The following is a 23,065-nucleotide window of genomic DNA, read 5'->3' as shown; positions in this document are numbered from 1 at the left end:
GGGGGCATGGGAAAACCTGTGCAAACCCATCTCAGCAGGGCAGCTCAGCCACTGGCACCACTGCTCAACCTGGACATGCCACAGGAGCTCCTGTGTCCTCTTCTGTGGGCCTGGACACCATGGAGTGGGTTGATGGCACTGGGAGGAAGAGGAGGGCTGATGGAGAGCCACAGCTCAAAAGAAACCTGAGTCCAGGTGTGCTCCTCAGCATGTTCCCTGGCATGAGGACTGGGAGCACTTGGAGCTGGAAGGAGGCTGGTGTGAGACTGGTGAGAGCTCAAAGCCCACATCACACTGTGGGATGGCTGGGCTGGGCAGCACCGCGTGGCTGTCACTGGTCTGTGACAGGCTGTCCTGTCTGCCACATGGTCACCGATTATGGGGAGGGGACGTTGCCAGGCGAGTGCACACCCCGGGGGCAGATCCACCCCCAGCCCTTAGGATGGGCCAGCTTGACCCCAGGGTCCTCAAAGCTGTGGTGCCCACACCCCAAAAGTGTCCAAGGCCAGGCTGGACAGGGCTTGGACCAATCTGGGATAGTGGAAGGTGTACCTGCCCATGGCAGGTGGGGTGAAATGAGATGATCCCTAACACCCCTTCCAACCCAACCCATTCCATGATCCTGTGATCAGTGGGCTCCAGGTTCCAGCCCCCATTTTTGGATGTGGGACACTGGCTGCAGGACACACAAATCCCCAAAGCCCTCGGGATGTGCCCAGCAGGCCTTTCCTGGCAGCTGGAGACTCTCCTCTGCACCAAAAAATGTCCCTGCACATCTGAGAAACACGGGAGGAGCTGCAGCCAGAACCTGCAAAGGGGTACTGACTCCCAGTGAATTCCAGTTTGCCACCCACTCTGGAGCTGTGCCTGAAATTGGTAATGGGTACAAAAGGCAGAGCTGGGGGGTGCTGGGGAGCTGCACAAGCCTGTTTTGTGCTTTTCTTTAGACCCCTCAAGCAGAGGATCATGTGGTGCCACCGATTACAAAGGACCATTTGATGTGTAGGCTGGCAGCAGCTCCTGGGGCAGCAGCAGCCTGCTGGACAGAGCTGTTTTCTCCTCCCTCCCTGGCTACAAGGCCAGGTAAGGCACTCCTGGCCTCTCACTGTGACCAGGAGCCAGGTTTTGAGGAGGGATGCTGCAGCAGCAGCTCCCTTACAGCAATTCCAGCATTCCCCAACCCAGGACCAACCCCTCTCCATGACCTGCTGGCACCCACAGTGTGGTCCAGCACATGCCCTGTTCTCAAACAACATGAGCACGACACATTGGCTGCTACTCTTTAATGGCTCCTGGCCATGGCAGAGGAGGGGACACAGGCTGGCCGTCTGTCCCACGGTGCTGCTTGAGCAGGGCCTGGCCATCACAGCTTCAGCTCGTGGGGCATGGGCTCCCCTCGCAGCCCTGCCAGCAGGTTGTTGGCTGCCAGCACTGCCATGGTGCTCCTGGTGGCGTACGTGGCGCTCCCGATGTGTGGCAGGATCACTGCAGGGACAGGGAGGGACACTGCTCACCTCTGACCTTCACACACCCCCAACAGCCCCTCTCAGGGCTGTCAAAGGCACAGTACCCATGTAAATGTTATTTTTATATTAATAAATATGGAATATTACTGTTGTAAGTAATGCATTCAATAAATGCACATGTATGACTGATATCCTGCCTGGCCTTGTTCCAGAAAGTCTCTGCTCTTATCACTCCTCACACTGTTTACTTTAAGAAACAATGCAAACAAATAAATAATGAGCTTTAGCAAAAAAGGACAGAACAACAGCTACAGGTTTGCATTTCAGAAACAGACAGTCATGGGAACTTCCAAATTTTCATGGATGTCCCTGTGGTTTCTTTCTGGAACACACCTTTCCTACTCCAACCCCCTCCACCTGGAGGGAGGACATCCTGTGAGACACTGTCCAAACAAACTCCTTCCTAGCCATTCTTCCTCCCCTGCATCATCCTCCTCCAGAGAAGACAAGTCTGAGTCCTGGACCTGCACCTGCCCACCTGCCCAGTGTCCCACTTTCCCAATGCTGGAACTATCCAGGTAACAGCCTGCCCACAGCAGCCTGCCCAGCCCAGCAGTGCTCCCAAGACCAGGACTCCTCCAGGCAAACTCAGCAGCCCACTTTTGACTAGTGGGAGACTTTCCTAGCACACTACGTGCCCATGAGCCCACAGAATACCCGAGATGGACAGGGCCTGAGCTGGGATTTGGTTTCTCATTCATGCACCTGCTGATACCAGATTCTCCACAAATTTCACACACTGCGTGAAGAGCCATCACAAAGGTATTAAAACTGAGCTTATCTCAATGGCTTTCTGGAAAATTTTAACAGCTCACACACTTGTTTGACATCATGGTAATGAGTTCTTACCCCACAGCAGCTCCCTGCATTGCACAGTAGCTCACCTAAATACACCTGACCTGCCTGTCCTGTGCCCTGGTGCCCACTGCCACCAGCACACTAATGGGGACTGGGGGTCCCTGTCACAGCTGTCACTGGGCCTCTGAGCCAGCACCTGCTCAGGAGGGGTCTGGCCACCCCCCAGACACTCACCACAGTTCTTGAGGGACAGCAGGGGGTGGTCAGTGGGCAGTGGCTCTGGTGTGGTGACGTCCAGGCCGGCGGCTGCGATTTGGCCATGAGCCAGTGCATCGTACAGGTCCTCCTGGTTCACCACAGCTCCCCTGCAAACACCAGGGGTGAGAGGCTGGCCTCGCTGCTCAGGGGCTCCATGAGCCCACAGGGGCACAGTGGGTCCCCAGGGCTGCCTAAGCAGAGGTCAGACCCTCTCTGGATGTGCCTGAACTTCCCAGCAGCGAGCTGCTCCTGCTCCAGCTGCCCACGCTGGGGGGAAGAGGTGGGTCCTCCTTGCATAATTTAACTTGCCTTTGGCCAACCCCAAGGGGCCTTGGGCAAGTGTTCCCAGTGGCTGCAGCCATGAAGGCTGTATGTGCTTGTCTGGACTCAGAGCTCAGCAGATCCCCCTGCACTCACAGCGTGGAAGGGTGACAGCCACTCTGCCAGGCACGGCTCTACTGGGCTGCCAGTACCTGCTCGTGTTGACAAACACAGAAGTTTTCTTCATCCTGCCAAAGAAGTCCTTGTTGCACATGCCCTGGGTAGCTGGTGTCAGGGCACAAGTGACCACCACGAAGTCCGACTCCTCAGCCAGCCTGGTGAGTGGCACTGAGGGAAGAAACACGGACACATCCCAGTGCAGCCAACACCTTCCCTCAGCAGAACTCCAGGGCACCTGTAGTCCCTCATGTCCTCCCAGAAGGACCCTTCAGCTCCTGGGGACAGCCCACACAACCCTCCCCTCCTCCCTGAGCAGCTGGCACATTTTGCCTCTGCTCACTGTGTCCAACTTCCTAGTGGGAATGGACAGAAAATCAGGAATGCACAGACACAGGGAAGGGGAAAAGCAGCAGGAGCAGCTGCAGCCTGGAGTTCTCAGTGGTCTGATGAACTCCTGCTTGTCCAGCCTCCACCTGGCTCCAAGGAGGCAGGATCCTCCCTGTCACTCCCCACAGACTCTGTGGGCCATGTCTGCCCTCCCCTCACACTGGGAACCCCAGGAGCCCCCAGATCCCCCAGCTTGTCCCCCCCCCGCACATGACAAACCCTGTGAGTGACACCCCCCTGGAGCTGTCCCAGCCATGTTGTAGGGTTTTCTTAATGGTCATATCTCTGGCTCTTGATTTTTTTGTTTTTTTAAAGCACTAAAATAGCACTTTTTTTTTAAAGGAGTGGCATATGCTGTGTTTTGTTTTGACTGTTGACTGACACCACCACTGCCCTGGTGCCACCCTTACCAAACTCTGCCCCAAACTCTGCCGCACTCTCCGGTTTGGGGCCACTGCCAGTGTACAGAAACTTCCTGACCCCAAATGGCTTCAGGCGCCGGGCAACTGCCTGTCCTAAGAGTGAGAGGAAAAGAAATTGGGAAGGAGTGAGAGGGAAAGGAGCTGGGCTGCTGTGGCCCCACAGCACGGGTGGGGACCAGCACCCACAGTAGGATCTCTCCTTCCTGGCTGCTCCCAGTGCTGAGTGTGGGGTGGGGTTGCAGACATTCTGCTGTGGAAAGGGGCCCCTGCACACTGACCCCGTGACTACCCCAGAGAGCAAGGACAGGAACGGCTGCCTGCTGGCAAAGTCCACAGCTGCATGGGGCCGAGCGTCTTGTGGACTTTGCCACTGCATTTGTTTAACTGAGGAGCAGGACAGGAACAGATAGCTGCAGGGCTGGAGGTGGTGGGAGCACATCAACACCTGAGGCTGTAAGGCTGAGGCTGAGGAGCCAGCACAGCTGCTGGGAGAGGCTCTGCACAGCTCCCCTCGCTGTGCTCATGGGGTTTGGACAGGTCAGCACCAGGTCACTGCCTGGGCTGAGTCACAGAGTCCCAGAACAGTCTGGGCTGGGAAACACTGCAAATCCCATCTCGTTCCAGCCCTCCCTCCTTCCAGCAGCCCAGGCTGAAGCTGAGGCTCCAAACCCCACTGTGCCACCGCTGCAGGCACAGCAATCTGCCCTCTGGACGGCACCCACCTATCCTGCCCAGCCCGATGATGCCCACGGTGCTGTTGGACAGGCCATGGCCGCACATCCAGAGGGGCTTCCACGTGGTCCAGCCGCCACTGGCAGAGAGCAGGACACCAACAGCAAAGCTCTTTCCAGAGCCCAGCCCAGGTGCTCGGTGTGTGCTGCATGAACCCCTGGCCTGGGCCCCTTGTCACCAGCCCTTTGGCAGAGCTCGGGGAGTCACTCACCTCTTGACCTGCTCGGCAGCCTCGGGCAGGCGGCGGCAGGCAGACAGTAGCAGGGCCACCGACAGCTCGGCCGTAGCATCGGTCAGCACGTCCGGGGTGTAGCCCACACGGATCCCCCTGCCAGGACAGACCGGGGGGCTCGGGGCAGCCCCGGGCTGCTCCCCTGCCATCCCCAGCCCGGGTGCCAGCACTGGGCTTGCCCCAGGCACACGGGCACACCCCCGCGGCTCTCAGCCCTCCTGCCACACCCCTTCCACATTTGGGTGCCTCAGCCCAGCACTCAAATGCTTCCCCAGCCCTGGCGGGGTCGGGGTGACCCCAGACACGACCCGGCTGTAGAGGGGTGCAGGCAGCTGACCTCACCCAGCCCCGTGCTCTGTGAGACACAAAAAGGACCAGCGGGGTGTGGTGAGGGGAGAGCTCCAGAACTGGGGGACAGCGCACGGGGATGCAGAGCACAGGGGATTGGAGGAATCATGGGGGGGTCAGAGCAGGGGGGATCGGATCAGGGGGTCAGAGCTGGCTGCGCACAGAGCAGGAACAAGCTGGTATTACCGCTTCTTGATTTCGTCCAGCGCGAGGTGGTCGAAGCCCACGGACAAAGTGCTGATGACCTTCAGGCCGGGCCCTGTAAGACACGACGGGCGCTGCCGCGGCTGTCCCGACGGCCCGGGGGATGCGGGGGTGAGGGGTCGCGCACGCACCGGCCGCGTCCAGCACCTCCCGGTCGATGCGGTCCGAGAGCAGGCACAGCAGCCCCCGCGCCCCCGCCACGCCCGCCAGCAGCTCGGCCCGCGGCACCGGCTCCTCCGAGTCCCACTGCCGCACGCGGCACCTGCGGCGGCACCGGCACCGGACCCGGCACCGGACCCGTCACCGACCCGCACCGGCACCAGCACCGGCACCAGCACCGGTACCGGGACCAGAACCGGGACCCGCCCCAGAACCGACACCTGCACCGGCACCGGGACCAGCGCTTACACCGGCACCGGCACCGGGACCCGGCCCGGCGCTGTTACCGACAGTCACTGGCGCTGTCTCTGCGGCGCTCACCCGCTGGCCTGGGACAGCACCCGCAGCCCCTCGGCCGGGATCCGCCGCGTCACGAACACCGACATGGCCGCTGCCAGCGCCGGGACCCGCCGAGCGCCCGCCACCGCCGGGACACAGCGGGACACGCGGACCGGAACAGCGCGGGACACAGCGGAACTACCGCCCCGGGCCCGCCCCCTGCGGGCCCCTCCCCGCGTTCCGCCGCCCCTACCTGGGCGGGCAGGTGTGTTCATACCCGGACAGGTGTGTCCATACATGGACATACGGACACCCCTGCACAGCACAAGGGGGAGCAGGGGGGATCCTGTGGCACTGCACAACTCCCTGACAGGAGGGGACAGCCGGGGGGATTTGGGATCTGCTCCAGGGAACAGGGACAGGAGCAGAGGGAACGGCCTCGGGCTGGGCCAGGGGAGCTCAGGGTGGACAGCAGCAGGAATTTCCCCATGGAAAGGGTGCTCAGGGACTGGAAGTGCCCAGGGAGGGTTGGAGTGCCCGTCGCTGGAGGTGTCCCAGGAATTCCTGGAGGTGACAATGAATGCTCTGGGCTGGGGACAAAGTGGGGGTCAGTGGTGTCAGAGTTCTTGTGCAGCCTGATGGGTTCAGTGATACCCACAGCATGCACGCATTGTGCACATACTCTAACACACAGACAGGTCTGTGTGCACACACAAGTGCACACCTTCCTGTACAGGTGTGTAAATCTTACACATGCACAATGTCAGGTGCTGTCTTGGCGTGAATTCCCCCCAGCAGCCTTGGAGTGTCCCAGAGGATACAGATGGGTCAACTGCTGAACAGACCCTGATCAGTAATTAACCCAGATTTAAATTGTCTGGAGACCGGATTCGAGCACCGTCTGTGGTTGCAGGTGCAGGGCAAGGGAGCCAAGGGAGCTGTGAGCTCCATAGTGAACAGGGCTGTGCTGTCTCTGGGAATGAGCAGAGAGGCAGGCAGGTAAAAATGACACATTTGTGGGTAGGGGGAACATGGAGTTTGAGGTATATACACCAGAATATTGCTCCATGTGGGATTCATTCTGCTGCTCCAGGTGGGATTTCCCTTTATCATGATGCACCATCAGCAGGCTGTCAGATTATGCCAGCAGAATTGGTTTTATTTTTTAATAATTGCTTGAAAGTTAGTTTTATGCTGCTGATCTGGGGATCATTCGAGCTGACATCTTATCTGCCTCAGTGTGGTTTAGGGTGGGGAATACCTGCTCTCCACTGTGACACCTCCAGACTCATCCTGCAGGGCTTTTCCAATTACCGTTTCCCAGTCCCAGTGGATGTGGTGGAGTCACTCCCTCAGACACTTCAAGCTCTGGGCCAGTGCCCCCAGTGACACCACAGAGATGGAGTGAAACCAGAGAGGGTTCCTTTAAAAAATGAAGTGCACAATTCCGGCCACAATGTGTTTTTATCAATTAGAAGTACATGTAAACAATCTCTTTCACTGTGGCTTCAGGTGTGAAGATCCCTGTCCTCCCTGGTCCCTCCTGAAGGTGAGGTCGTGGTGCTGTGCTCCTGCACTGCAAATCTCGGGGGCCCTTGGCAGCAGAGCCACAGACTCACCCTGGCTGTGGATAACCATCCCTTTATTCTCCATTTTGGTGTTTTCTGGATAACGCCCCCCCCCCCCCCCACACACACACATGTAAATGCCCAATTCTCTCTGCACCTTGTGATCTGACTGCTCCAGCTCTGGGAAACTGAAAACCTTTCAAAGAGAGCTGGAGGAGAGTGAGAGGGATGGGTAATGGGACACCTCTCTGCCACTCTGCTGTGGGCTGCCAGCTCTCCACACTCCCATGTCCCACTCCTGCTGCTAAGCAGGGAGGACAGAGCTGGAACTTCCACCCTCTCTGATACAGCTGGAGTTTGACTGATGCCAGGGTGGGACAGAAGAAACCATCAGATTTCCCTCTCTGAAGGCAAACACCAGCCAGCCCAGGCAGAGATGGCAGCTCTCCAGAGGATACAGGAGTGTGGAGGTGTTCCCATCCCATCCCTTTATCCCATCCCTTTATCCCATCCCATCCATTATCCCATCCCACTGCACCCTGCTCCATCTGCTCTGAGTTTTGGGGAGGAGCTGTGGCTGTAGGGAGTGCAGTGGCTGAGGTTGATTCCCTGGAGGTTTTTGCAGACTGCACAGCAGAATCCCTGAGGACTGGTGATGGGAGTACATCCAGCAGGACTCATTCCCAGTTTGTCCTGCCGGAGGCTGTTTGCTGGTTAATGGACAATCTGCACTCCTGCTCATTTTGGGCTGTGTGTTCCCAGGGACAAGTCTGTGCCAGCAGCAGTGCTGGGGAGCAGGAGCAGGGAGCAGCACGGCCATGCCCCTGCTCCCTGTGTCCCTCACCCCAGCAGCAGCTCCTGCGGGTGTTCCCCCCTCCAGGGCCCTTCAGCCACCCCCCCTGGTTATGCTGCTGCTCCTCCAGCACCTTTCACACTCCAAAGTAAGGATCTGTGTCAGGCTCCTGGTGTTGGGAGAGGCAGGGCAGGAGTGCTGGCTGTGCAGGGCTGTGTGACTCCTGCCTGGGTTTATTCCTGACAATTCCAGCAGTTTTTGGCTGGAAGAGGCCACTCAGAGCTGAGCCAGCCAGCCTGGCAGCACCAGAGTGCATCCCCAGCTTTCCTTTCCCCCTTTCCCTTTCCCTTTCCCTTTCCCTTTCCATTTCCTTTCTCCCTCCTCTGCACATGTCCCTTTCTGCTCAGGATCCTATCAGCCAGGTGAAATCCCATCTAGGATTGTGCCTGGGCTGTTAGGCTGTTGCCACAAGGGTACATTTAAAGGATACATTTAAATATACAAGGGTACATTTAAAGCATTTTCAGAGGTTTCCTGTAGACAGACAAAACATTGTTCCCATTGGGATTTCAGCCACCTTGGTTTCTTTAATCCTCCTTGAGGCGTAGCTGGGATTTGGTATCTGGGAACAACTGAAATGATGCTGTTCTAGGAGTGATATTTTAATTCTCTCTTAAAAGAGGCCTTTAAAAGAAGGCTCAAAGCTCTGCCTGGAGTGAATTCACAGTGGCCATATCAAGCTTAGTGCCCCGTGCAGCCTGTGGGGTGAGAGCTTGTCCAGGACCTCTGGTGAATCCTGTAAATGGGAATGAACCCACAGCCTGTGCCTGCAGGGTGACAACTTTGCCACTGCCAAATCTCAACTTCCTCTTTTTGATCCTGTCAGTGAAAGCCCAGCACTGTGCCCGGGGCAGCACCTGGGGGCGGGGGGGAGAGGGACAAAGCACAGTAGAGGAAAGCAGGACAAGGGTAACCACAGAGTATTTAGACAAAACGCAGAAAAAAGGCAGGCAGATGGCATGAATATTAGTGCATGAAAATGACTAGCACTCTGAGAATTTCCCAGTGTACTTCTGACTGGTTTGGGCTTGCTTTTATGATTAATTTATGGAAAGCACTTAAATTGGGAATAAACACAATCTCACAAATCCCTCCTAATCTCTGCCTGTATTTTTGAAATGATACCCTGAAGGTATAGTTCCTCACAATGATTAAAGTGCTTTTCTTTTAAGAACTAAAAGGGACCTTTTCCATGTGGTCATGTGCTGTGTGAGCAGCCAGGCCCACGCTCTGACCTGCTCCAGATGAAATATCCTGTTGGAAGTGCCTGTGCAGGGCATTTCCCCATTGGACTGCTGCATGCCAAATCTGCCAGTATTTTCATTTTGGATTCATGTATTTTAATGCAAAATATGACCTGGTGTGTTGTCAGCCTATGACTCAGAAGCGCTCAGCTATTAGCATAAATTTAGAAAGCGCCTCGAAAATGAAAAGAGATGTGTTTAATTAAGTGGCTGCTGTTCCCTGTTGATGGAAGCCAAGCTCCCTCCGTGGGTAGGATGTGCAGGAGGTGCTCAGGGCGGCGCAGGACAGGGGGATTTGGGTCTCTGGGTGTGGGCAGGAGCAGTGTGGAGCACAAGGGGAGCAGCCTGGGCAGATACAGACACAGCTGTGCCCCGTGCTGCCCTGCCTGGGCTCCAGGTGCTGCTGGCCCTGCTGCAGACTCAGAGTGCTGGCTGGGTTGGTGTCCCTCTGCAGAGGGGAAGAGCACTGAGGGACAGTGTGGGGAGCTCCCCAGTGACTCCAGAGGATCCCCAGGCTGTGCCCAGGAAGGGTCCAGGAGGGACCAAAGGAAGGTGTGGGAAGCCAACAAAGATTTTATTACACAGCTTCTTGTGCTTCAGCCCAGAAATCAGAGTCAGAATTACCCAGGGCACAGCCTGTCCCTTTGGTTTGACCTGGGCAGCTCCATTGTGCACAGCAGCAGCATTTTCCTTCTCCCCTCCACGTCACAGCCCATGGAAGCACAGCATGGTGCTGGGGAGCACCTCCACCCTCACAGAGATGGGGACGTGGGAAGGACACCCCTCTGCAGCTGTGGGATGCTGCCCTGCCTATCCCCTGTGCCTGGGACCTCCCACATCCCGGGCATGGCCAGCAGCCTGGCCAGGAGGGCAAGAGTGGCAGTGCCACACCCTGTGCCGGTGCTGGGCAAAGTCCCTGAGGCACTTTGTGCTCCCCAAGGCACTGCTCCCCAATCCCTGCACAACCCTCAGGGCGTGCAGCTCCACCTTGATAGAGTGGGTATAGAAGATGGGGCTGTTTTTTGCAAATTCTGTATAATACATAGTGGAATGGAATGGAATGGAATGGAATGGAATGGAATGGAATGGAATGGAATGGAATGGAATGGAATGGAATGGAAAATTTGTTCCATCATAGCCTTCCCAGGGCTCTGTGTGCTTTTTTTTTTTTTTCCTCAGCATTTCCCACTACTCCTACAGGAGTGATAGGTTCTAACATAGTTTTTCTTTTCTTCAGGGAAAAAGAGAGAGAATGTGAAAGACCGAATGCTATCTTTGTTTTCAAAATAATGCTGCAGTAATTAAAATGCTTGGAAAGTTGTTCTGTTCCCAGAAGTAATAAATATTTTTGACTGTTTTGCTCCATTAATTGCACATTACTTAAATACGTGTATTTTATAACATGCGTATTCACTCACCTGCTTGCTCTGAAAGTTAAATGTATGTTTGAATATGCACAGTAATTATTTGGCACATTATTACAGGCTGTTCCTGAGCCACCCCTTCCCAGGGTTTTTGTGTTGGCTCCAGGGGTGCTTGGTGCCAACTCTGGGGCTGTGGGGTTCTCCTCCCTTGGTGACTGACAGAGCCAGCTGGGAATGGTCCAGGGAGGTCACTCCAGTTTCTTTTTCCCCAGCAGATCCCAGTTTCAGCTGTCCACAGTCAGTGCAGGACTCTATGACAAATGCTCAGCTCCTGCCAGCCTTCACCAGGGGCTCTTGTTCTCAGCCTTTTTAGGAAACATTGCTTTCATCATCTCAGCTGTAAGAGCTGAGGCCAGCCCAGCTGAGGGGAGCAGGAACACCAGGGTTTGGGGCAGAACAGCACAGGCCATTGCTCTGGTGGCTGTCACCTCCTAGCATCACCTGGTCCTGCTTTTGGACTGTGGCACATGGCAGTGAGGGATCAGCGGAGGCTCCAGCCCTCAGAGAGAGTGGGAGCAGATTTTGTCAGGTCTCTTGATGACTGAGGGACATCTGGAGTGTCTGAAAGCTCACCAGCCATGATCAGAACGCCCAATAAATCCGAACTCCCTGATCTCCCTCCCCTGCCATGTGGAGAACAGCCAGCAGCTCCCACCAGCTCAGCTGGTTCTGGGTTAAAGATGAAATAACAACCAGGCCAGGGTATCATGGCCCCAAACATTTTCCTGCTGCATCCCTTCTTCCTGCTGCTGCTCCCAGCTGCACCTGGAGCCCTCACCTGAACGGGGAGCGCTCCCCTGGGACCAGCACCCCACAGCTGCAGGTGGGTACCATTCCCATGTTCCTGTCTGAGAGGGGAGCAGCCCCCAGGGTGGTTCCTGGAGAGCAGTGCTGAGGTCCCCACAGGAGCAGCCACAGCCCACAGCACCGGTGTGGCAGAGCTGGGGCAAACCCAGGGCTGAGCTGGGAAAACAGAAAGGGGAAAGGGACCCACATCCTTTGCCTGGCAGGGCCCCAAGAAAGAGGAGGCCCCAAACCCAGGTTCACGTCCAGCAGACCCACCCCTCTGCAGCTGCCTCTCTCAGGTGGCTCCGAGAGTGGCAGGGAGGGGCAGAGACCTGGCCCCGGGAGCCACGGCTGGTGGCCGTGCTGCCAGCGATAGGTCCGGCTGCAGCTTCTGAGGAACAATGTGCTCCTACTGTATGGTACCAGATTGTACATCAAAACTATTATTTCCAACATCTCTGGCTTAATTGTAAAACTATAATACAAATGACATTGGGGGTTTGCTGGAGTCAAATTTTAATAGCAAGCCAGCGCCCTTTTAATGACATTTTATACATTTAAATTGGGCATGATCCCTTTGGGAACAGTAATTTTATTCATGGAGATTATGTCTAATTTGAATATAAAAACACCACTAAAAAGATATTGGATTTGCTATTTTTCACTTGCAGGAGCTCCGGAGTCCAATCTTCCCAACTGACTGGGCTTTAGTGGATTGAAAAACACCTGACAGTCCCCACCCCAACTTCCTTCAGGAAAGTGCAGGATGGGGTCCATGTGAGCCCAGCTGCCCCACCGCTGGCCTGGGTGGCTCTGGAGGCTCTGAGGTCCAGCTCTCCGTGCAGTGCTGTGTGGGGCGAGGGCAACGGGGCAGCCACTGGGGATAGCCCAGGGTGGAGCAGCCCGGGCTGCTCCAGCCCCTGCACACACCCTGGGGCAGCTGAGCTCCGGGGACGGCAGCTCTGCCTCCACCATCGCTCCTCTTTCTGTGTTGGAGCCCCCCGACTGCAGCGCCGAACCGCAGTGACTCCTGCGGGATTGCAGGTGCCTTGGTTTGGGGGGTCCCTCCGTCCCGGGGCAGGGGAGGGTCTGCCTGTGCAGCAGCAGCAGCTCCGTTCGTTCCTGCCGGTGACAGCAGAGTCACAGAGCGGTGTCTGACAGGCACAGCTCTGCAGGGACTGGCACCGGGCCGCACGCAGCCCCGGCTGTCCATGGATGGCTGTGCTCCGTGCCTGGAGCGTTCCGGAGGGCAAGGAGCGCTGGCAGGGCACAGCCGGAGCCGAGGGATGCCCGCGGACACGCGGGTGGCTCCCGCAGAGCCCAGGGTCTCGCCAGGGAGATGCTGAGCAGAGGTGTCACCCGCCGGGAAGTCGCTGGAGTCCCCTTGTTTCGGGTGTCAGGAGCTGGGGGCGATCCCCCCGCTCCGGGTGCGGGACTGCGGGACCGGCGGCCACGGGGCGCGGAGCAGCTCGACTCCTTTCCCTCGACACCGCAATGAACCCACGGCGGTGGCAGCAGCTCTCGGCTCCTCGGGGGCAGACCCGAGCGCTGGAGGGGAGCGGGGCAGCCCTGCCCGCCCTGGCTCCCTGCCCGCATCCCCGCACCGCGATAACGGCTCCGAGACCGGATAAACTGTTTGGCCTATGGACAAGATTATTTCTGTTCAGAACACGATTGTTATCACTTAATTGAAAATAATTATCCAATGCAAATTGGCTTCAAGTTGGCAGCTGAGTTGAGGAGATGGCGCGTTTCCAAGCTGTCCTGAGGAGAGCCGGGTGCGGCGGGAGGGTGAGAGGTTGGGGACTGTTCGCAGGGCTGGGGGGAAGGACACCACCGGGGCAGATGTCCCCTCTCCAACACCTGTACTCCCCCAGGAAAACGGCGGGGTCCATCCTGCGCAGTGCTCTCGTAAACCCAGACCCTCTGGGTCGCCTTCCCACAGCAGCCACCGTGACAGCAGTGGGAGTGCAGGGGCTGGAACCCAGAGATCTCAGCTCGGATGTGACAGTGCTCACCAGCCTGGACCCCACCCGGGCCTGTCTGCACCTGGGATTTCATCACCACAGGATGCAGGTTCTGCTGATGTTGGCTGGAAGAGCTGCAGCCTGCCCACATAATGGAGGTGGCTGCTGCCATAGTGGGGCGGGGGCACAACTGGGATGTGGAAACCTCTGGAGAGCCCAGTAGGATCAGCTCCCTGGAGCTCTGAACCCAACCAGGCACTGAGGCCTCAGCTGGGCTTGTCCCTCGTCTGCTGGACTAGTTCTGGCCACATGCAATCAGCCCAAACTTCACTGCATCTGTGTGTGAATAGAGACAACATGAGTCTGTGAAACTTCCCCCATCCCAAACCCCTTGGTGCCTGCTAAACCTTCCTCTTCTGGCTGTGGACACTCCTGCCTGCACGGACACTCCATGGGCCGTGCTCATCCAGAGCACCTCCTGCCTGGCAGATTCCTGCAGCCACTCTGCCCTTGGCCTTGCCTCTGCTCCCTCTTCCTTGTTTTCTGCCTGAATGGATTTGGATTAGACAAGACCTTCCTTCCCAAATGCACACAATGCTCCTGCTAGTGCACAGATACACCAGAGAATACCAGCTTACCACAATGCTATTGCTATCATTTGACCAGACTGGCACCAGGTTAATTAAAAAAACCAAAAAGAAAACAAAACAAAACAAAAAAAAACACAACAGAAACCCCAGTATTTAAATGCCGTTTCATAAGGAGAAGTGCAAAATGCCTCTGTAAGTATTTCTGCCAGGACTTTTCAAACCTCGCAAAGCACAATTAGACACAGTCAAATATTGCCCTGGTTAAAGACTATTAGTTTTCCTTACATTTGTCATGAATTAATTTTTTCTGGCTGTATCAACAGTGTTTCCTTTATAAATACAACTGGCTCCTTTACATTGAAAAATTAAATTTGCTCTGATAATGAACTGAGGTGCTAATAATCATTTTGCAATGCAAAAAAAGTGCAATTACTAGCTGCTGTGTCATGTGGTGCCATGGTTGGTTGTCAGTGACCCTGCTCTGCCATTGTCACCCACAGTCCCATCCCAAAGGTGCAGCATGGGCATGCCCAACCTTGATGGGAGCTCAGGTGTCAGCATCCACCTGTTCAGGTGAACTGAACCCAGGTTTGCTTGGCACTCTTGAGCAGCTGCTCAGTGACATGTGGGACGAAACAAAGTCTGTCAGTGGGATGAGGCCAGGCTGAGCTCCAGCTTGGTGTGGTCACTGTGGGCTGCTGGTGTTGGGTGCAGCATGGCCCTGCACACATGCACTGGACTGATGGTCCCTGCAGGCTGCACTACAGCTGGACAGAGAGACTGATGTTTGGACACAGACTTTAGGGAAAGGAACATTTCAAGGAGGAGCCGGACCTGTGCTATATCACAAAGACACATCCAATTCCCTCCCACAGGTGTGCCATGGACACAGACACCTCAAATCACAGCACTCCTTACCTCAACCTCTCTGTGTAGTGGCTGCAACACATGATGGACCCAATACTCCCTTCTCCCCTCTTCACTCCTGGGACACCTGCCCCCATTACCCAACAAGACTCTGACCTTCTGATCCATCCATCTTGTCTCGTCTGCAGGGCTGGGTCTGAGCTGCAGCCCTTTATTTATTCACACAATGTAGGTTTCCTCATGCTGCCTCACCAGTGCACATCAACTGTGACCTCGAGACACCATCCTCTCCTGGGATGAGCATGTTTTCCAGTCCCAGGCATCTCTGGAGTAAGGACTGACAGTTCTTTAAAGGAGGGGGAAAGCAGGTAGGAGGAGTGACAGGCTGAAGTACATTGTGGTTTAATGGAATAAAGCAGAGCTGGATGGAAGCAGCTCAGTCTGCCAGGTGCCAGGCCTGGTGCAGGACTCTCACACAGCACTGTCCTTTCACAGCACCTGACCTGCTGATATTGATCATGTTGGGGAATCCACCCCTTTTTGCCATTTTCCTTGTCCTCTCCTCCTCAGTGAATGTAAACAATCTCCTGCTGCTTTATTCTTGTGCTGAGGTCTCTGAAAACCATCAGCTGCCCCACAGAAGCCTTGTAGGGTGTGTTGTGTGGCTCTGGTGCTTGTGACAGTTGGTGCCAGACAGATCCTGCTTTGCTCCAAGAGGTGCAAGCCAGAGCTGCAGGCACCAGCCTATTTTACATCTGGTTTACCCAGCTGGTTTCCAGCAACAAGTCAGCCTTGTCCATGTCCCTGTTTCCTCACTGGTGGCATTATCTAGACCTGTCAGTTCTCCCCCAAATGCCCTGGTGGGTGCAGATTTCTGCAGAGCCCGACACTGGTGAGTCCTGGAGTTCCCTGACAGGACCCAAACACACCCCTGTCCATGCCCCAGGCTGGATGTGCCACTGCAGGATGTCCTCTCTTTTCCCACAGTGCCAACACTGCTGCTCTCCAGCTGGATCCTGGGGCCAGGAGGATGCTCCCTCACCCAGACCCTGTTTGCTTCCTATTTTTTTCTTCCCATGGTCCTGAAAAACATGCTTCCTCCATCTTTTACTCACTGACCTGTAATCACAAGCATCGACCAGAGCAAAGGCTCTGCGGGGCTGGGTACCTGCAGGATTCAGTGACACCCAGGAGCAGACAAACTCCTTGTCTGGTGTTGACAGTGACAGGCAGGAGTCACAGTCGTCAGCCAGATCTCTGTGGGGCTCACCCAAGCACCTGTGTAAGTCACTGTGCCTAAACTCCCTGCCATGCCTTCCCTAGGCTGGGCAGTCTCTGCCCACCAGCACACACCAGGCTCTGAACAACTCCACAGCAGGTCCTAGGTGAAATATTCCTGTCTGGAGAATCAGAGCACCAGAAAAAGTGGCTGGGACTCCTGGCTGCTCTGACTCCTGCCATGCTGGCCAGGGACCTGATGCTCAGGGCAGGAGTTAGGAAGAACTCTGACTTGTTCTAGCCTTTGACACTGCACAAGGATGATGTAAAGGCACCTCTCTGAGGTGCAGGAAATTGCAGGAAATGCACTCACCTCAAGACAACTCAGCTGGCCAGATGGCCAAACAGTCCTAAAAACAACCCTCCTCCCTGTCTGCTAGGTGTGTGCTGGTTTGGCTAAAGGCCAGTGGTGACTTTTGCTCAAATGAAGCACAGAATTCAAAACTAAAAAGGGAGGGACAACGCAGCATCTGGAAAAAAAGCTGTTCCCATGAAAACAAGTCCTTTGGTGGAATTAAATTAATATTTTTTAAATAGGGCTAAAACAGATATGCTTTTCAGTATCATCAGGAATTTTTCAATGAAGCAATAAATGAAGTTAAGCAAAACTTAAATTTTGTTGCCAAGGTCATGCTGAAGCAAAGCTAGACATTAAGTTTGAAAATACTATGCAGGTGTATCTCTGTCATGAGTACATCTGACACAGAATGGCAGGGTACCAGAACACCTGTGTTCCTGCTGATGAGTTTGCTAAACAAAAGCCTGATGAATTTAGGGATCAGTGGTATGGGATAACATTGGCATAATGAGTCCTCAATTTTTTCTTGGGTACCCATATCTCTTTCCAGATATTTATACCTTGCAGGGTATAGTCTCTAATTTTACCACAGGACTGCTGCACGAGGAGAGGAGAGGACTTTTACCTCAGTGGCACTGTGCTGTCATCATCAGCTGCTCACTAAAGAGTGGCACATCACAGAGCAGCAGGGCATGGATAACTTCCTTTTCATGACAGTAGAGTATATAAATATATTACTTCTTTCCTTTACTCTTGCCAGTGGTGATGTAGTTTCAGCTCAGGAAAGAGACCATGGTGCTGTTTTCAATTATGTTTGGAATGAAAGGAAATCAGGAATGAACCAAATCTTTTTGTATTTCTCATGTAAAGTTTTATTTGTGTTAGTCTTTTGATAAAGCATTTTATTCTTACAAACCTTAAACCACATGCTGAATTCCAGTGTACAAAAATAATTGTCTTTAAAAAAAAATTAAATTTTAGCACAGTGTGACTGGAACCAAGTATGTTCTTCATATTCCCCTCTTCACTCCAGAAACAGCCTCCACATCAAAAGGAACAAGGACAGATTTAGTGTGAGATGCAAACTCTGCTCCAGGCCCAGCTGCTCACTCCTGCTCTGATGGAGCAGGAAATGGGGCACTGAAAGCTGAGCCCTGAGGGCAGTGGATGGATGGCAGCGCCCTGGAGAGCAAGGTGGGTGACTGCTGCATCCCACAGCATAAAGCAGAGGATTGGCTGCCCCTTCCAGGGGGGAGGGAAGTGCCCAATGCCCTGCTCCACTCCAGAGAGGACCCATGGCCAAGGGGATGTGCTTTATACCCATGTTCCTGCTTTCCCCCCTGACCCTCCCCAACCCAAGTCTCCCTGGCATTGGCCCCAAAGCTGCTGTGCCCCAACAGCACAGCCACATCTCACTGGTGAAGAAACAAACCCTGCCAAACCCAGCGTGCCCCCACATCCCCAAGCAAAGAAAATAAACATACAGCATATTCAGGAGCACTGGGTCATCCTTACCACAGGGTCAGCTCACACAGATGGAGTAGACCCCTCTGGCTGTGGACATGGACAGGGTGGGTGATGGTGCCCAGCATGCTGGGCCAGGGATGGACTGGAATTCATGTGCTAAGACAGAGACAGGGATAAAGAGAAGGCAGAACCAGGGAATGCCAGTGCTACCTGCCATCACCAGGATTTCTGCTTGAACTTCTTCTTCTGCTGTTTTATAAGGAATAGATTGTCCCTGCTGTCAGGACTAGCATTTTTCTGCTTTTTCCATTTTTTCTTCCTTTTGGCACCTTCTAGACGCTGCTGCACACACATGGCCTTGCTGCCTGAGAATGCCTGGAAAAGAGACTTGTGGACCTTGCTGCCCTTGCAGCCCTGCCGCTTGCACCCCCGAGGGAAGTCCTCTGGTTCACAGTGCATTTCAACACCCCTCCTCTGCTTCTTCTCCTGGGCTTTCTTTGTCTGGGACACCTTCACCTTCTTCTGCTGCTCACTGCTCTTGCTTTGCTTCCCCTGCTGTTCTTTCCAAAGTTTGCTCTTTTTCTTGTGGCTGGGCACCTCAAACTGTTCTTCCTGCAATGGCGTTTCAGACTGCTCCGGCAGAAGGCCAGCTTCCTGCAGGTCTGGAAAGCAGACTGGATTATTTCAATACCTAAAGAACCTAAAACCTGCTGCCTGAGCCATCACAGCTCTCCTTAGTTATGTATGAAGTTAGACAAAAATTTATCTCTGGCAGATTTTTTCCACTGTGAGTTTTCCCTCTCATCACACTAGAATCTTAACAAATTGTGATTTAATCCCCTTCCTGCTATTTCATGGCATTTATAATGTCAGCAGATTTTTCAGAATTAAAACATCTGACAATGCTCACTGAGTGACTTTGACACAATCAACTTCCATGATAGACACGGATGAGTAAAATCACAAATCTTTTACTAGCACCAGGCTACCTGTTCAAATCCGTGCAGCTTTTCCCAACACATGAAAATAATCCCACAATGTTTCTAAAAAGCACAAACACAGAACTGAAAGGTGGGAGGGAGTCTCCCAAAACACACTGTACCTGCCACCTTTCTTTTTAACCTGTTGGCTCTCTTCCTGATATCACATTCATCATCATAGTAGTAGATGAAGGGAGAAGTGGGAAACATGTTTCCCTGCATCCTCTTCTCTGAGCACTCCTGCAAAACAATTTCAGGTCACTAGAGGTGGCTGAGTGGTGATTTCCTGCAGGTGAAATGGGCCAGGTCCTCCAGGTACTTGTGGTCAGCACTGACATTTCCATGGCCAGCTGGCAATCCCTCCTGCACACACTGAAACACTGGTGCTCTTTGAACAACAGAAGGGATCCCCTGCCTTCCTGCAGCTACCACACACCTGTAACACCCACAGAACAGGTGATGAGGACCCGGTGAAGACAGGTAAGCACCAGGAGAGCTGCTGACAGAGCTGTTGGACATGTGGACAGGGCTGTCCTGCTTCCAGGCAATAGCTCAACACTTGCCCCTCAGAGACAAGCAGTGCCATAGCCAGCCCTGGCACCTGGGCTGCTCTGAGTGAGGGTCCTGCAGAGGTGGGTGGGCTGGGGAAAGGGGAGCAGAGTCTGCCAGCAGCCAGAGGGGGTGGTGTCACTGTGTGCCATTCCCACACAGGGACAAACCACAGGCAAATCCTTCAGCAGGCTGCACGGCACAGTGCAGGGGACAGAGAGGAAGAAGAGGAGGAGGAGAGCCCTGAGCAGACAGCTGAGGTGAGAAAGGGGCTGACTCTGTCATCATGTGTGTGCCAGCCTATGTCCCAAACACTTGGAACAGGAATGTAAGTTTTTTCACTGCTGTACACACAGTTTTATCCATGTTTTGAGAGCTAGGCTAACAGGAATACTTGCTATGATTCTGCCTTTTTTTTTTTTCTGGGTACCATGTGACATTGACAGGTGCTTTATTCTCCTTTATCCTCCTTGCAAATTGCTGTGCTTCGTTTCACCATCTTTCTCTTCTTAGATACTGCTGAGATCATAAAAGCACAGAATCCCACAATGGCTTGACTTGGTAAGAACCTTACAGATCAATCCCATGCCACCCCTGCCATGGCAGGGACACCTCCCACCATCCCAGGCTGCTCCAACCTCAAAGTTCAACCTGTCCTTGGGCACTGCCAGGGATCAAGGGGCTGCTCTGGGCACCATGCCAGGGCCTGCCCACCCTCATCACCAATTTCTTCCTGACAGCTAATCTAGCTCTCCATCACTCTGAAGACATCCCAGTGACACCTGGGCCTCACCAATCTCCAGGAGATGTCAGGAGCTTTCACTCCCCTGCACCACGGGACCAGCAGCTTTCCTGCATGTGCTGCTGCTACCACTCAGTGTCCCCCTGCTCACCCTGTCCCTGCCTGCTCCCCTTTCCCTTCCACAGGCACAGCACATCAGAGATGCACTTTTGATGTATTGTGCATTTCTCAGCTTCTTCTTGGCATTTGCTTGGCTGAAGTTTAGTGAAGATCCAGTTTTCCTGCAAGTGTTTTGCCTGTTTTTGGGAATGGTGTGCACTTGGGAAGATCTAGTATCTCTTGTGTTGCTATCAGTTTATCCCCTCTCATTCAGTCATTGCTCAGGCTGTTTCTGCTCCTTGTACACTACTACAAATGCTTTCTTATCTTCCTTAACTTTGGGAGATATAAAATGTACATTAGTTGCTTTCCTCCCTTTCTGATTTTGTACAGTTTCTATAATTTTCAATCTAAGTACTTACTATCAGCTCCTGACACATAATTTCTAATTATTTTTAACAGCAGCCCTAATAATGACCTAAATAATCAATTTACAGCATCCCTAATAATTACTCATCATTTTCACAGCAGTCTTACTTGTGTCCATGTACGTCTACCTCCAGTGCCATTTTTTTGACAATTTAATAAAAGTAAACTAAACTAAAGGCCCAAGCTTTTAACAAAACATGCTGGATAGTTGAAGGAGCTGACACACAAGAGCAGGCAGAAGGGAAGAGAGGAATTTGCTGGCAACTTGCTGTTTCTTAGCTACAGGGAAAAAATAAGCTAAACCCATCCAATGCATGATTAACATTTCTGGAATATTTGTGGCTTGGCTCCCTCCTGCATTTATTCCATAAAAGAAAAAACCCTATTGTTTGTTTAGTGTTGGTAATTGCAAGTACAGAGCCATACTTTACATAACAGGCACAAAAAGGTGATAAATTTCACCAAAATACTCTGGAAGATGCAGCTACATCTCCTGTTTTTAATGAAGCACTTAAGCCTCATGACATCCCTTTTACTAGGCTGCACCTTACAGAAGGACAATGCCAAACTTAGTTCAGATGTTGAACTAAACTGGGAAACTACAAGTAAGGGTCATCACAAGCAGGCAGAAATGGAAGATTCCCAAAACAGCACTCAAATGGCTGGGCTGATTGTGGTGAAAAACCTGACTTGATGACGAATGCGGCAGTGAGGCACTATGTGAGAAAATGAAAGGGGAAAAAAAAAATCTGTATTCACCAACTGCTTTCCAATGAATATTCTCTCTCCCAGGCAGTCTCAAATCAATGAACCTGCCAAGGAGAGATAGCAACCTTTGCTTGCCCCACCCATCTGTGAATTAGACGGGTGAGATCCCTTTATACACTGGCCTCCACTGACCACAGCAGCACTGTGGTCACACTCCTCTCGTGTCACACACACCAGCTGGGCTCTTCCACCCACACAGACACCGTGGCAAGGATGGATGTCCCCCCAGTGAGTGCCAGCACTTACGTATCCAAGGTGTCCTTTGCGGGAGCAGTTGTAGCAGTACACGGGCACTGAGCGCTCCGGGTGGGAGCTGGCTGCCTTGATGGGCCCTGGCTTTGTCTGCAAGATGGAAATGGGCAAGAATTAGCTCTGCTGGTGTTCTGAATGCTGAATTAAAAAGAAATTAAAATTACATAAATATAATTTAATTAAGCTTAGATCAATACACTCGTGCTTGCTGTTGAAATATTAAGTTTGAAAAACCAGCAACTGGCTGATGTTACTGCAATTTTGTAGAGAGAGGTTCAGCCTGAACATCACAAATAAGGTAGGAAGAGGCATTGCTGGCATCTTGTCCAGCAGGCCATGTTATTTCAGCTCTGAATGCAAACTGCTGATTTATCTCTACCCCTCCTCCTTGTGTTGCAGCCCCTCCTCTCTCACAGGGGCCTTGAGACACAGCTGGGGAGGCACAATGCCGTGGCCCACAGAGAAAATGGGACACCAGTCCCATGCTCCACAGCACAGACAGGATGCCACAGTCCAGTGGCAGGCACCAGGACCAACAAGGGATGCAGGAATCCTGGCCCAGAAGAAGAGGGGCTTAGGAGCAACCTCATTGACCTCTGTGTGTTTCCCTCTCTCTGGGGCTAAAGGTCATGGAAGAGTGGCCCAGATTTCACAGAAAATTGTAGTACTTGGCAAAGCTCATTGCAGGAATGGCTTTTTTCTTTAGTCTATTGCCATGCTCTTCTGCTGTAGGAGCCACTGTGCTCTCAGTCAGAGCCTCCAGAGCAACGACAGCAGTGTTTGTAAAATAGGCAGGAACAAGAGGAACCTTCCAATGCTGCTCTTTATGAATCTGATCACACTGGCAGGGTCACCTTATTGTGAACTCCCCAGCCTTGGGTTTAAATGTCTGTTTCAGAGCCATGTTCCTTAGCTCACACCCATGCACCAGGAGGGGCCTGAAGGAAGGCTAGGAGGAGTGACACATCCAACAGTGATTTGTGACAGAAGGTGGGGGAAACAGGGAAAGGGAAAAACTACTACCTTTAAAGCAATCTCTGTATTTCTCATCCATGTCTCACAGCAAGAGCTCTCCAGCTAACAGCAGTGTGTAAGTGACACACTGAGCTGGCTCAGTT

At 53.4% G+C, this 23,065-nt stretch overlaps 2 protein-coding genes across 2 annotated transcripts in view; both read right to left on the bottom strand.

The window, feature by feature from the left end:
• Positions 1-1,363: 1,363 nt before the first annotated feature.
• GRHPR (glyoxylate and hydroxypyruvate reductase) lies at positions 1,364-5,899 on the bottom strand. Its single transcript, XM_062513486.1, has 9 exons — positions 5,829-5,899; positions 5,480-5,610; positions 5,331-5,403; positions 4,776-4,892; positions 4,555-4,643; positions 3,821-3,925; positions 3,056-3,191; positions 2,559-2,689; positions 1,364-1,485 (listed from the first exon to the last, which is right to left on the bottom strand). Exons 1-9 carry the CDS (start codon positions 5,891-5,893, stop codon positions 1,364-1,366), a joined length of 969 nt encoding a protein of 322 aa, XP_062369470.1. The 5' UTR covers positions 5,894-5,899.
• A 12,146-nt stretch (positions 5,900-18,045) lies between these two features.
• ZCCHC7 (zinc finger CCHC-type containing 7) overlaps positions 18,046-23,065 on the bottom strand; it is an 83,661-nt gene continuing 78,641 nt past the window's right edge. Inside the window, exons 7-9 of the mRNA XM_062513368.1 lie at positions 21,942-22,037; positions 19,231-19,348; positions 18,046-18,790 (exon numbers count right to left, since the gene is read on the bottom strand). Coding sequence (XP_062369352.1) covers positions 18,345-18,790; positions 19,231-19,348; positions 21,942-22,037 — 660 coding nt within the window. The 3' untranslated portion in view covers positions 18,046-18,344. The remainder of the gene's footprint in view (positions 18,791-19,230; positions 19,349-21,941; positions 22,038-23,065) is intronic.

Source organism: Cinclus cinclus, chromosome Z, assembly GCF_963662255.1.
Source record: "Cinclus cinclus chromosome Z, bCinCin1.1, whole genome shotgun sequence".
Lineage (NCBI taxonomy): Eukaryota > Metazoa > Chordata > Aves > Passeriformes > Cinclidae > Cinclus > Cinclus cinclus.
The sequence above is the reverse complement of the archived record's forward strand: the minus strand, read 5'-3'. Positions and strand labels throughout refer to the sequence as shown.